Genomic DNA, 12,975 nt, shown 5'->3' with positions numbered 1-12,975 from the left:
AATTTTAGGTTGGAATTGATCTAAGAAACCAATAATAATGAAGGTTCCACACCTCTAGTATATGTTATCTGACACAGGTGTGGTGCAATTGAGGCAAAGACAATGGTATACCTACCCATCGCGGACACTAGTGTCCGTTGACACAGTCATGTTGGGTGGAGTTTGCAAGTTGACAAGACAATTATTGCACTTACACGACCACCTGTGTCAGCCATCAAAGTTGGGGTGAAATGAGTTCCTTTCCTAACGGCTCAACTAGGCAGCAGGCTGTGTTAGCTCCAATATGCTGATTTTTGCTATTAATTCTTTTCGAAAAGTACTTTACAGCTACCATTTCAATGACAGCTATAGAACTACTGAGCATCGATTTTAGGAACTTAAAAGAGTTTTTTTTTTTTACTGAATTTATTTTTCTTTTGGAAGTAGCTTCTCTGTTTATGCAATGAGCTATACATAGGATGAAAAGTGCACCTATAGATACCATAAAATCGAGCTTGTTTAATCTAAACCGAAACAGCTTGGAATTGACATTTGAACCAGAAATTTAGTCCATTGTCATATTTCTCAATTAGTAAAACTTTGCTACAGATTCCAAGCTATATAAACAGGCTTTGCTACTCTATAGTTTTAGAAACATTGTCAATATTCTATATATCACCCCAAAGTAACCCTTATAGTCATTGTCTTTGAGAGCAAAGTTTTAATTGTCCATTCATATTTATATACACATTACATGATCACCCACACCAAGCAACGAAGAGTCCATTAGTAGAACAAGAATAAAACCAATGTGATCAAAACAAGTCAATAAGAAACAATGTATTTCGAACAAGGTCCATTATGAAAAAATCAACGGACACAAATTGGTAATCCATGTCAGTCCAGATCAAATGTAAACTGTCACCTGAACTTTCTTACAGGTTTCAGCAAAAAATGTTTGCCTTTGTAACTTAGTTTACTGATAAGATAACAAGGGCTTAGTTATTATTAGTGTTGGTATCATGAGTTATGAAGTTACAAGAGCCGTATATTTTTAGATACATCATAGCAGCGCGCTGATCTTTGAATCAAGACCAAAGTCCACTCCGTTGTATGCAAGAGGGGCATACATCCACATCTCGTCAGAACTCAATAGCTGCAAGAAATCAAAGAGAGAAAGAAATTAGTACCTATTAATATAATATTACATTATTGCATTATGGTCATTGTATGTTTTTCAATATTGTAAGGGACTCATTTATAAACTACTCTTTCAAATATTTGTGACTGGCGTATCTTTGCATAAACATTCAAAATAAGGTTTGCCATTTATTTGACTTCATTATATATTTTTAAATGATATGTAGAATATTATTGTCTTGGATGAAGTCATTTTTTGAAATGAACCATGACGCTTTTTTCTGGTCTTAAAATTCAAACAGTAAGGATGTCATCATATCCCTTTTACCTTGATTTGAAGCTGCAAAAATTTGACATAATGGACAGCTTCTTCAAGCATTGTGCTTATGTCAACCTGTCAACCAAAATCAGATCCTTAAGATTTTCACTTCTTGATAGACTTAGAATATAGTAAAAATAAGATATGCTAAAACCGAAGTGTTCTCACCTTCGTTCCATTAGGAACAAGGCTCTGCAAGATTCTTAATCGTTCATTAATCCTCTCTCTTCTTTTCTGCAATATAACGAAAATAAGTTAAATCAATAATTAACCAATAAGGCGATGCATTGTTACTAATGTGTAAAATGTTAACACTTACCCTTGCGTAGAGACTTTGAGGATCAGTTGCAGCTCCCCTGCTGGCTCTTGTTTTACCATTCATTTTGACAGCTGCTGCAGTCTCTTTTGAACCCAACTCCTGAGACCCGTTGCATTCCTCGAGCTCTTCTGAACTAGTACTCGAGTTCTGCTTAGTAAAGTCAGGAGCATTATCTTCGTCATCAGAACCACTTTTCTGATTCCTCTTTGTCCTGACACTCCTCTTTCCTTTCTGAACATACATTGCAATACCATGATCAGACATTGTAATGTAATATAATAAATTTTTTGTAAAGGCTCAGAATGAAAGTTTAACAATCTTACCTCAGAAATTCGAGATCTTTTCTTTCCACTCTCAAATAGGCCACTGCTTCTGTCCTCAGAAGCAGGCTCGACTTCTGACATCTCATATTCTTGTTTCAGCTGTAAATGCTTATTTTCCGATAACTCTGGCTGATCTTCAAAGCTGCCACCACAGCTGATTTCCAAATTCAAGCTGTCACTTCTTTCCATCGAGTTACCTGGAAAGCGCTGGATAAAGTTTTTCGCAGCAGATGGACATAAATCAACAGGAAAGTGGCAGCTATTATCATTAGCTGCAAAAATCTGATGAGTTTCGCTCAAACAAAAGTTTTCATGATAAGGGTAGACAACAGTAATACTGCTGCTGCCACCACTATAGTTACTCCCTTGGGACAAACAATACGAATTAAAATTCTTATCATCGGTACTAAAAAATGAACTGCTGTCAAGCCTGTCATCCTCTGTCATACCGGAGTAGCAAGAGGATGACAGTGCCAAGCTACACGATTCTAGTTCTTGCTCAAGCGAACAATTAGGAAACAACTGAGCCATAAAATCGGCCTCATCATTGACAGAAATTCCGTTAAAGGATCCCCATTCTGCCTCCATCATCATTGTTTTAATTTTTTTTTAATACTTAATTGATCTCAAGTGTGTTAGAAGTGTGTTAGAGAAGCTAGATTTTGTTCGAGCTTGAATGAAACAAAGATATCAATGGACATATTTATACTCCAAAGCCAATGCAGCAACTTGCAGATTGACTTCGTTAATACTAAAACGACACTTTTGTTGTGTAGTTAAGCTCAAAATGATTGATGGGGCCATTGCAGGCTAATGTAGATTAAATTAAGGATTGATAGAAGTAAAGAAACCCTTTTGATGGCTTAGAGGACTTAAGCATATATTATAAAATATAAATAAAAATGAAACACGTATGATTACGAAGTCTAAACGATTGCAATCAACGAAAAGGGACCTTTATTTCATAATGCAAGTATGATTTGGTGTGAGGCGAAATGGGAATGTAGAATGTTATCCTACGAATTGCAACGACGTGGAATTATATTTTATTGCAAACGAATGAACTCCATAAATTTTTTCATTATAGAAGTACATTTTGACAATTGACAAGCTTTTTAGTTGTTAATGATGATAAATTCAGCTAAGGACCAGGACATCAGAGGAACCTTCATAAAACACATTGAACAAGCCAAAATATTCTTAGAGTAAATAAAATCACTACTTTAAATAAGAGGAAAGTCCATTATTCTACCAGTAATCCATAATACTTAGAAACTTCTAACTGTCAAAATCTATTAGCTGGATGAATTAAGATAGGTAATTAATTATTAACTACCATTTTGTTGATTTTATAGACTTTTTTTTACTTTAACTCTAATAACCCCATGTCCATTTTCGGATGTCCATTTCTTATGTAATGTGCGAGTACTTTAAATCTGTATCCGGTTCCATGCAACCGATGATATTATCAAAATATTAATAGAGATATTATTGAATGTAATGTTTAGTAATGCATTAATATAATGCACATTATATCATTTTGACAGAATGAAAGATGCAGTATTGGTGGCATATAAGACAATGTTCAGATAATCTAAAAACTAAACTATGATTGGGCCAGTTTGCTTTTTCTGATTGGATATAAAAATTTAAAAAGCTGACTAATAATATCAGTAATGATTGTTAAAGATGGTAGAAATGATTAGTATAATAATCATTCAGATTTTATAATAAGACAAGAGAAGCCAATGATGGTTAACTGACACTGATTACTGCACACGAGTTTTAAAAAAAAAAAAAAAAAAAAAAAAAAAAAAAAATTGTCAAACTAATTTAATTGTTTTTGCAGTAATGTCATAAAATGTTACTCGTATTATTATTATTGACTTGTACTATTTTATGTGGAACAAAGTTTCAACAATTAAATAGAAATGAACTAAAGAAACCTCATCCTTTTTCCAAAAAAAAAAAAACCTCATCCTTATTCCTTAGAACAGCAATTTGAACACGAGTAATATTGAACTTAAGATCTGATTAGCTATCAATAATTCCTTAATTTATTGACTACTACTGATAGAGCATAAAACATCAACCATCAGCTGAGGCCCAGGAATATGTTTTATACTCTATCAACTACACCGTGACAGAATAATTATTTTATTTCCGATCATCATACGATTTCTAACATGGTTGATGCAGTGTTACCTTTGAAATTTCAACTAACCCGTTGCATAATACGGAGTATTGTTATGTATCAACAAGTTAGGAACTCTACAAGTCTATATATATCTTACAAGACAAAATATCTTCTGGCAAAAGTTCTTCAGCAGAATGTTTACTAAAACTCTTGCACAATTTATAATGGTTAATATCATGTGGAACATGTGGCTTTTCTTCCTCAATAAACAAATTATTACATGAGCTTGCTATGCTTAGTTAATTTTTAAATTTTTTTTTACCTTTTCATTTTTAATGTTAACACGTACACCAATTGACTTGTACCTTGTAACACCAAGGAATCTCTTGTGCAACCGATCTGATTGAGCTAAGAGTCCTGAGATTATCCGAACTTATTTGAAGTTATTTTTTGCTTATTTGCAACCTGTATTAGATTTGTCAAATTTTTTAGTTCATCCAGATGCAGTATAATTTAATGATTTTGTACGTCTCGCCGGAGGGACTGTAGCTACAAGGGTGCAATGTGCAAGCGTTCAAACTTGTGTTTTTCTATTGGTGAAAAAATAGGAAGTGCTAATGTAACTACAAATGTGACTAGCTAATTTTATCTAGAAGTTTAGATATTTTTGATAATAAATTTATAACCATTTGATAATTTTCTTTGACATTTTCACTAAAAATAAAATACTGCCATCAGTTTCTTTTGTGCAAAACAAAGACTATTATCCGTTTCTTTTGCGTAAGAGGAGTCAATGTATAATACCTATGTTTTCTCCCCTTTTTACCCGTTTGTCTATATAAACTGAAAATGATGGGAGTTAATTAAAAATAATACTATACCCGTTCCATAATAATTAGCACAATAAGCATTGATTTTTATCATGACTATCATTTTTATTTTATTATGTATTTGTAAACTGTAAAATGTTTATTTCAATGATATATATTGGGATAAATTCAATAATTGTCGAACTCATTAATACCACGTTTTATATGATACGAGTAGTAAGAAAAACAAAGATGGTCAAAAGTTATGATAAAGTTCAAAGTGCGTCAATCAGTTTCTAGATGTCAATGAGTCGTGCCGAGATAAGCTTGTTCAGCCTAGGCTTGATAAGTAATATGCAAGCTTGAACTTGAGTCAAGCTCGACCGAGCTTTATTTTGCTTGTTTGAGCTTGCCTTATGTATATAAGTTTTTTTGATATTCGAAATTACCTTGCAAGTATATCATTTAAATTCAACTTAAGCTTTAACCAAGTTACAAATAAACCTTTTATAAATGTATAAATGAATACAAACAAACACCTAAACCATGAACGAATTGTTCGTGAACCTAAATGAGCCAAGTACTTGATACTTTGTTTGAGTAGGACTAGTATATTAAATGAGCTTGAAATTCTTGTGCAGTTTTAACCGAGTTTGTTCGAGATTCGTATCGGCTCATTAATATCCCTATATCTAAACTAAATCTATCTTTGCCCCACCTGGGTATCCACTATTGCCTAAACCTACCTTACTAATCCTCTACATTCTTTGTCTCACATCAAAGTTTTTTTTTTTTTTTCCTGGAATCCTTAAAATTCTTCCCATTTTCCTTTTACATGCATGTGTGCCGAATGCCGATATGATAATCAAATTCAATATAAATTGATATTCTAAATATACTTATCTTAACGAACCAAACAAGATCCTACGCACTTCACCATATTTCTTCTTATAGATTGGAAAAGATTATTATTATTATTATTAATTATTTACGAAATATTAATTATAATAATAATAATTATTATTATTATTTATTTATTTTATTTATAAAAAAATATTATTATTTATCAACTCTAATAATTATGTCAATTGTCAGTTGATGTAGGACACTCGGTCCTACAAAATCAATAGCTAATTTTAATTAATTAGAGTTTAATCATACGGTCCAAAATGGAGATTTGGAAGGCCGGCGTTGATTAACTAAAGTAATTGAATTACACTCACACGAGGAGCTATGTCTCCATGTTAGCATCATTCAACTAAAATGTTTTCAATTAAGGATATGCTAAGATTATACTCTAATATTCAGTACAATTATCTTAATCTAATGCAATATGGGAATTATTTAGATCAGATAATAACTAATTATTTGTTTGACTCATCAATTAATTAAACCACTAAGCCTCCTTCATTAACTTAATTAATTTTTTATTTGTTTTTGATTGGCTTAATTCTATACACGTATGTAGGTTTTAAATTCTATACCAGGATTGTTAATTATTTTCATTATAGTATGATACTCTTATTACTTCCCCTCATTATACCTCCCTCTTAATTAACACTAATTTTCCTAATTTTGTAGCTAATAATATAGTCACTTGAATTATCCAAATAATAGGATTGAATTGGCTATTTTTTAATTTACCTTATCGGTTTTAGCTTGGAATAAGGCTATATTTGGCAATAATCAATGAAAGTGAGATTAGAAATTAAATTGGTAAGTTATTTCTAAAAATTTAGTGCTTAAAATGTAGTTAATGAAAATGAGAGTTAAGCATATGTTTGGGAACTTACATTTGCCTTTTTCTTCACCACTTGGGACCTCATTTTTTTTAAAGCATTTGATGGATTACCTACAAATTTCCGGTTAAAATTCAGCTCCAAATAATTAACCTCTTGGGTTAACAAATGACCCTTTAGTAGCACTGTCAAAACGGTTTGACAGTTCGGGTTCAATTCGGTTTGAAATCGGTTTAGTATTTAATCGGGTCGGTTTGAAATCGGTTTAAGTGTCTCGCAGATCGGTTTCAGTTCGGTATAAATAGTTATCAGTTCGATTCGGTTTATTCTTGAGCGGTTTTATTAATTCGGTTCGGGTTGTAAACAATCCGGGTAGTAAACGATTCGGTGCAGACGAGTCGCGGTTTGTTAACGGTTCGTTGTTAACGGTTTTTAATCCCGGTTCAAACAGTTTCGGGTTGGAAACGGTTTCGGGTTAAAAATTGTTCGGTTCTTTTTCAGTTCAATTTATAACTAGTTCGGTTCTTTTTCAGTTCAGTTTATAACTAGATCTGTGCTTTTTCGGTTCAGTTTACAATTGGTTTGGTTCTTGTTCAGTTTAACGTTATTCGGATCAGTTCCATTCGCGTTTACTAAATTACGGTTTGAGTCGGTTTCCAGTTTCAAAAAATCGATTAGTTATCGAGTCGTTTGGATTCGGGCAGTTAAATGGTTTTGGTTTGAAATTTGATAGTACTTGTTTGGGGTAAAAATACCCTAAACACGTGGCCCAATGGCCTAGTGACACGTGGCATCCAGCCGTTGGTCAGCAGTGCTCCAATCCTCTGCTGACACGTGTCCTCTAAACCCTAAAAGGGAAACCATCCCTTCCCCACTATAAATAGTGGAAGGACCCTCATTAATGGGGGGCTGGAACATTTGTTGTTCACATTGAATACTCCTCAAAAAGAAAAACACTTACCCCGAGCAATATTAATTGCAGAATTCTCCCATTACGCGAGAAGTAACTTCCACATTACGTGCATTCTACCTCCCGTATCTTTACTAACTTGATCGTCGGAGGCGGAGCTCCTACCCCCAGGAGTCTTCGTGATTTTGCAGGCACAGGCGTCGAAGGGCATTCTTGGAATTGTAACTCTCCCGCAGGACACATCAAAAAACCCCGAAACATTTGGCGCCGTCTGTGGGGAGAGTACTTCTAAGATGACTTCTGATACTGTGTCACCGAATCAGGGCAACCGGCCTGTGGTCGAGCCTGAGGTCTAGACGGACCATGAAAGTGGCAACGAAATTGAAACATATGTGGCCCCGGATGGGTCTTTCAGAACGAAGCACCCTCGTGCTAAAGATAGAAGAGAACGGGAAATCAGTCAAGCTGCTCCCAACAACCCAGCCGGGCAACCGGCTGGAATTGCCCAAACGGTGGAGGGCTCAGCCCCCGTTACAAGAAACGAACTCATGTCTTTCATGAATAGTTTCAAGGGTGAGATCAAGAGCCTCATCCGGTCAGCTACTCCAAAGAAGGGTCAGCCGGCCAAGAAGCCTTCTGGAAAGAAGGCGGTCAAAGAACGAGTTCCTACCCCTCATCCCAAGCCAAAGGAGGGGGAGGGCTTAAGGTTTGATCCAAGCAGACTCCGTTTTCCTCAAGGGGAGCTGCGAAAGGCTATCCGGCACGTACAGCCGGATGGCTCCAAGAAAACATTCTCAGACGCCCGCACATTTCTCCAAGAGAAGCGAGGTCAGGCGTCTGCGTCGGCCTCAACGTCGACCTTCCCGGACAGTTTCCATGACGTCTCACACAGGCGTACGGGAACGAACCTTAGGAGCCAGACGGGCGAAGCTTCTGCCCGGTCTGGACCCAAAGTGATCCAGCCTGGCCTATTCGGCACACCGAATGGGTTGGGTGGATCCCCTTTCATGTCACCGGGTCTTTTCGGTGGGCAAGCGCAGCAGCCGTTCCAACCCACGGACTGGCAGCTGCGCCTGCTAAATTTGGGGGAACAGCCAACGCGTTCTCACCAGAGATAACCCAGGCGGCACAGCCGCCTAAGATCAAGAATGTTTTGGTGGGGGCCTATGATGGCACCACCAACCCAGAAGACCATCTAATGGCCTACTCTAACCTCATGTACCTCCAGGGGTTAGATGATGTCGTCTGGTGTCGATGCTTCCCGGCTACCCTCAAGGGCATAGCCCAGCGGTGGTTTGGTAACCTACCAGCCGGTTGCATCAACAGCTTTCGAACTTTGGCGTACTTGTTTACGTCAAATTTCTCAATGAATATTCCTGCCAAAAAGACTAGCCTCGACCTAGGGGCAATACAGCAGGGCGACCGGGAGGGCCTCCGTCGTACGTCAGACGGTTCAATCTGATGAGAATTCAGATTCCAGGACTATCAGACGAAGTGGCCTATACAGACTTCTTTCGAGGTCTGAAGGATGGGTCGACCTTTAAGTTTGACCTCGTCCGGAAGAGGGTTGCTACCCTCCAAGAGGCGTTAATTGAAGCTGAAGCCTATATACAGGCGACGGAGCTTTGTGCTGTCAAGCAGCCGTCAGATTATAAAAAGTCTGACAAAAAAGAGAGCCGGCAACAGCATCAGCCGGCAAGAAAGGAAGAAAAGAGAAAAGGGGTCTGGGCAGCTGACCGATCAGGACAGCCGGCCCAGAAGATCAGGCGGAAGTCAGAACCATATGTCCCCAAATACGAGTTCACAAAAGATTGCTCCACCATCCTCCTGGAAATCAAAGACCGGATGTCTCTCGACAAACCGGCTGAAATGAAAAGCCCCGTGAATAAACGGGACAAGAGCAAGTATTGCCAATACCACGAGGATGTTGGCCACGACACCAATGGCTGCTATAGCCTCAGGCGGCTATTGGACCGTCTGGCAGATGAGGGGGCCCTAAAATCCTATCTACCCAAGGCTAAGGGTAATACCCAGGCCAAGAAAGGGCAGGCGGCAAAAACCGGCCCAGTAAACTCCGAGACGGATGAAGAGACCATCTTCACCATAGCAGGCGGTTTTGCCGGAGGGGGTCCCACCATCCGGGGCACCAAAGACAACATCAGGAAGCTGGTCAACTCAGTGGATGAGGGCCAGGCGTCGAAAGACATCTTCCCTGAGGTCCTTATTTCTGAAAAGGACCGGGGCAAGGTCAGGCGGCCTCATGATGACCCCATCGTCATCGAATGCAAGGTTGCCAACCAGAAGGTTGGCCGGATCCTAATAGACACCGGGAGCTCGTCTGACCTAATCAGTTATCAGTGCTTGACCAAGCTCAAGTACACATCCGGTAACATGCACCAGGCTCCTCACCCACTAGTCGGTTTTGGGGGTGGAGTAGTGCATCCGGTCGGAAGCATAGATCTTCCGATCCGGCTGGGTGAAAAGGGGCAAGGACGCCACATGATAGTCAAGTTTTTAGTTGTGGAGGAGCTGTCCGCCTACAACATGATATTTGGCCGTCCTACCCTCAACGCATCTAAGGCTGTCATCATCCCGTCCCTCATGTTGGTCAAATTTCAAAAGGATGATGGTACAGTCGGTGCCCTAAGCGGGGACCAGAAGACGGCAAGAGAGTGCTATCTCTCTGACGTCAAGACAACTATGGGTGCAGCCGGCCAGGGCGAGCCCATAGATATTGATAACTGCGACCCAGCAGTCCCGGCTCCAAGGGCAGCCGGTATGAAAAGAAAGGCGGACCAACTGGCACCCGTCAAAAAGGAGAAATAGCAATCACTAGCCGGGGAAAGGTCAGATGACCAACGACCTCAGCCGGCTGGTGACTGCCTTGATGTCATCCTAGATGACAGCCGTCCTGAAAGAACAGTCAAGGTCGGGACGGTAGCCTTCGAACGGTTGGGAGAAGGTTTGCTCCAGCTGCTGAAGGAATTCAAAGACATCTTTGCCTTTGAAGTGGAAGAGATGCCAGGCGTCAGCCCGGATCTTGCTGTCCACAAGCTAGCCGTAGATCCCAAAAAGCAGCCGGTTAGGCAGAAAAAGAGGGATCATGGTGGAGAAAGATCTCAAGCGGCAGCGGCTGAGGTCAAAAAGCTGTTGGATGCTGGATTCATTAGGCAATGCTACTACCCGGATTGGGTGGCAAATGTCGTTCTAGTAAAGAAGCCGAACGGTACTTGGCGGATGTGTGTGGATTACACAGATCTGAACAAAGCATGCCCAAAAGATAGCTACCCGCTTCCAAAGATTGACAGCCTAGTCGACTCAACAGCCGGCCATGCGTTAATGAGCTTTATGGATGCTTATTCCGGCTTCCATCAAATACCTCTCTGGAAGAAAGATCAGGAGAAGACGGCTTTTGTCACTGATCAGGGTTATTCTGCTATACGGTGATGCCGTTTGGGTTGAAGAATGCACCGGCTACATTCCAGCGCATGATAAACACCGTTTTTATCAACCAGATTGGCAGGAATGTAGAGGCGTATATCGATGACATGATAGTCAAATCCAAGCTACAGACGGATCACCTAGCAGACCTGCGAGAAACCTTCACCACACTCAGGCGGCACCGGGTCATGCTTAACCCAAAGAAATGCGTATTTGGTGTTGAGTCTGGGAAGTTTCTCGGATTCTTGATTGACCAAAGAGGCATCGAAGCTAATCCGGAAAAAATACAGGCGGTAATTGACATGAAGTCTCCCCGCACTGTAAAAGAAGTCCAGAAGTTGACCGGTTGTCTGGCGGCATTGGGGAGGTTCCTCAGCCGGTCAGGTGACAAGTGCCTCTATTTCTTTCAGGCAATCAGGAAGAGGTCAAGGTTTGAATGGGGTGAAGAAGCAGAGGCGGCATTCCAGAGGCTTAAGCAGCACTTGCATTCTTTGCCAAGGCTAGTGAGCCCCCTACCCCGGGAGGTTCTGTACATGTACCTAGCCGTCTCTGATCACGCCCTTAGTGCCGTTCTCCTCGCTGAGAGAGACGGCATTCAGCTGCCGGTGTACTTCATCAGCCATGTCTTAAAAAATGCTGAGCTCCGGTACCCCATGATCGAAAAATTTGGGTTGGCCTTATTCGTAGCAGTCAAGCGGTTGAAGCCTTATTTTTTTGGCACATCCGGTTGTGGTATACACAGATCAGCCGCTCAAGCGTACGATGACTGCTATAGAGTCATCCGGTAGAATGATCAAGTGGGCTGTTGAAATACAAGGCCTTGAGATAACTTTTGAACCCAGGCGGGCAGTGAAAGGTCAGGCGTTTGCCGACTTTATTGTCGAGATGACTAGGCCGGTGCACCCGGAAAACCCTGATCAGGTCTGGAAGTTATTTGTAGACGGCAGCTCTACGGTGAACGGCTGTGGTGCAGGTGTTATCTGTCATTCCCCGGAAGGGGATAAGTTTGAATATGCACTACGGTTTAAGTTCCAAGCCTCCAACAATGAGGCAGAGTATGAAGCCCTGCTAGCCGGATTGCGCATGTGTAAGGCAGCCGGTGCAAGAAAGGTCGACGCCTGCTCAGATTCACAGCTGATCGTTAGCCAATACCTTGGTGACTACGAAGCCACCCATCCGGCTATGATCAAATATTTGCAGGCGGTCAAAGAGGAGGCTGGGTCCTTCGATGAATTTCATCTGCGACAGGTGCCCCGGTCTGAAAACAATCAGGCGGATGCCCTCTCAAAGTTGGCATCATCAGCCTCCGGTGATGCTCCTAGGACGGTCTTTTGGGAAGTCATTGAAAAACGAAGTATTCAGAATGATCCCATTGGAGTCTTGGACAGAACTGCTACCTGGATGGATCCCATCCGGTCCTTTTTGACGGATGGTACCTTGCCGGATGACCCTTCAGAAGCATCAGCGCTCAAGAAGCGTGCTTCAAGTTTTGTTATGCATCAAGGGGAACTCCTCCGGAAGGGATACCTGCAGCCGTTTTTGAAATGTGTAACCCCGGATAGGGGGAGAGAAGTTTTGGAAGATCTGCACGCGGGGTTTTGTGCCTCGCATATTGGCGGCAGGTCCCTGGCCAGAAGAACCAGACGGCAAGGGTACTTCTGGCCCACTCTTGAAGCGGATGCCATGGATCTAGTAAAGAGATGCGACAAGTGCCAAAAATTCGCTAAGTTGATACATCAACCGGCAACAGAACTCACGGCAATCCATAGTCCGGTTCCGTTTGCTAAATGGGGCATGGACATTTTGGGACCTTATACGCCTGCGTCAGGCGGCCGCCGCTACATTCTTGTAGCAGTAGA

General features: G+C 40.7%; 1 protein-coding gene across 1 annotated transcript; it reads right to left on the bottom strand.

The window, feature by feature from the left end:
* Positions 1-802: 802 nt before the first annotated feature.
* LOC110730655 (transcription factor bHLH84-like) lies at positions 803-2,740 on the bottom strand. Its single transcript, XM_021910469.1, has 5 exons — positions 2,081-2,740; positions 1,758-1,988; positions 1,607-1,672; positions 1,448-1,513; positions 803-1,135 (listed from the first exon to the last, which is right to left on the bottom strand). Exons 1-5 carry the CDS (start codon positions 2,672-2,674, stop codon positions 1,043-1,045), a joined length of 1,050 nt encoding a protein of 349 aa, XP_021766161.1. The 5' UTR covers positions 2,675-2,740; the 3' UTR covers positions 803-1,042.
* Between the last annotated feature and the right edge of the window lie 10,235 nt (positions 2,741-12,975).

The sequence above is a fragment of the Chenopodium quinoa genome, unplaced genomic scaffold, assembly GCF_001683475.1.
Source record: "Chenopodium quinoa cultivar QQ74 unplaced genomic scaffold, ASM168347v1, whole genome shotgun sequence".
Lineage (NCBI taxonomy): Eukaryota > Viridiplantae > Streptophyta > Magnoliopsida > Caryophyllales > Amaranthaceae > Chenopodium > Chenopodium quinoa.
This window is presented reverse-complemented; position numbering and strand designations above follow the sequence as displayed.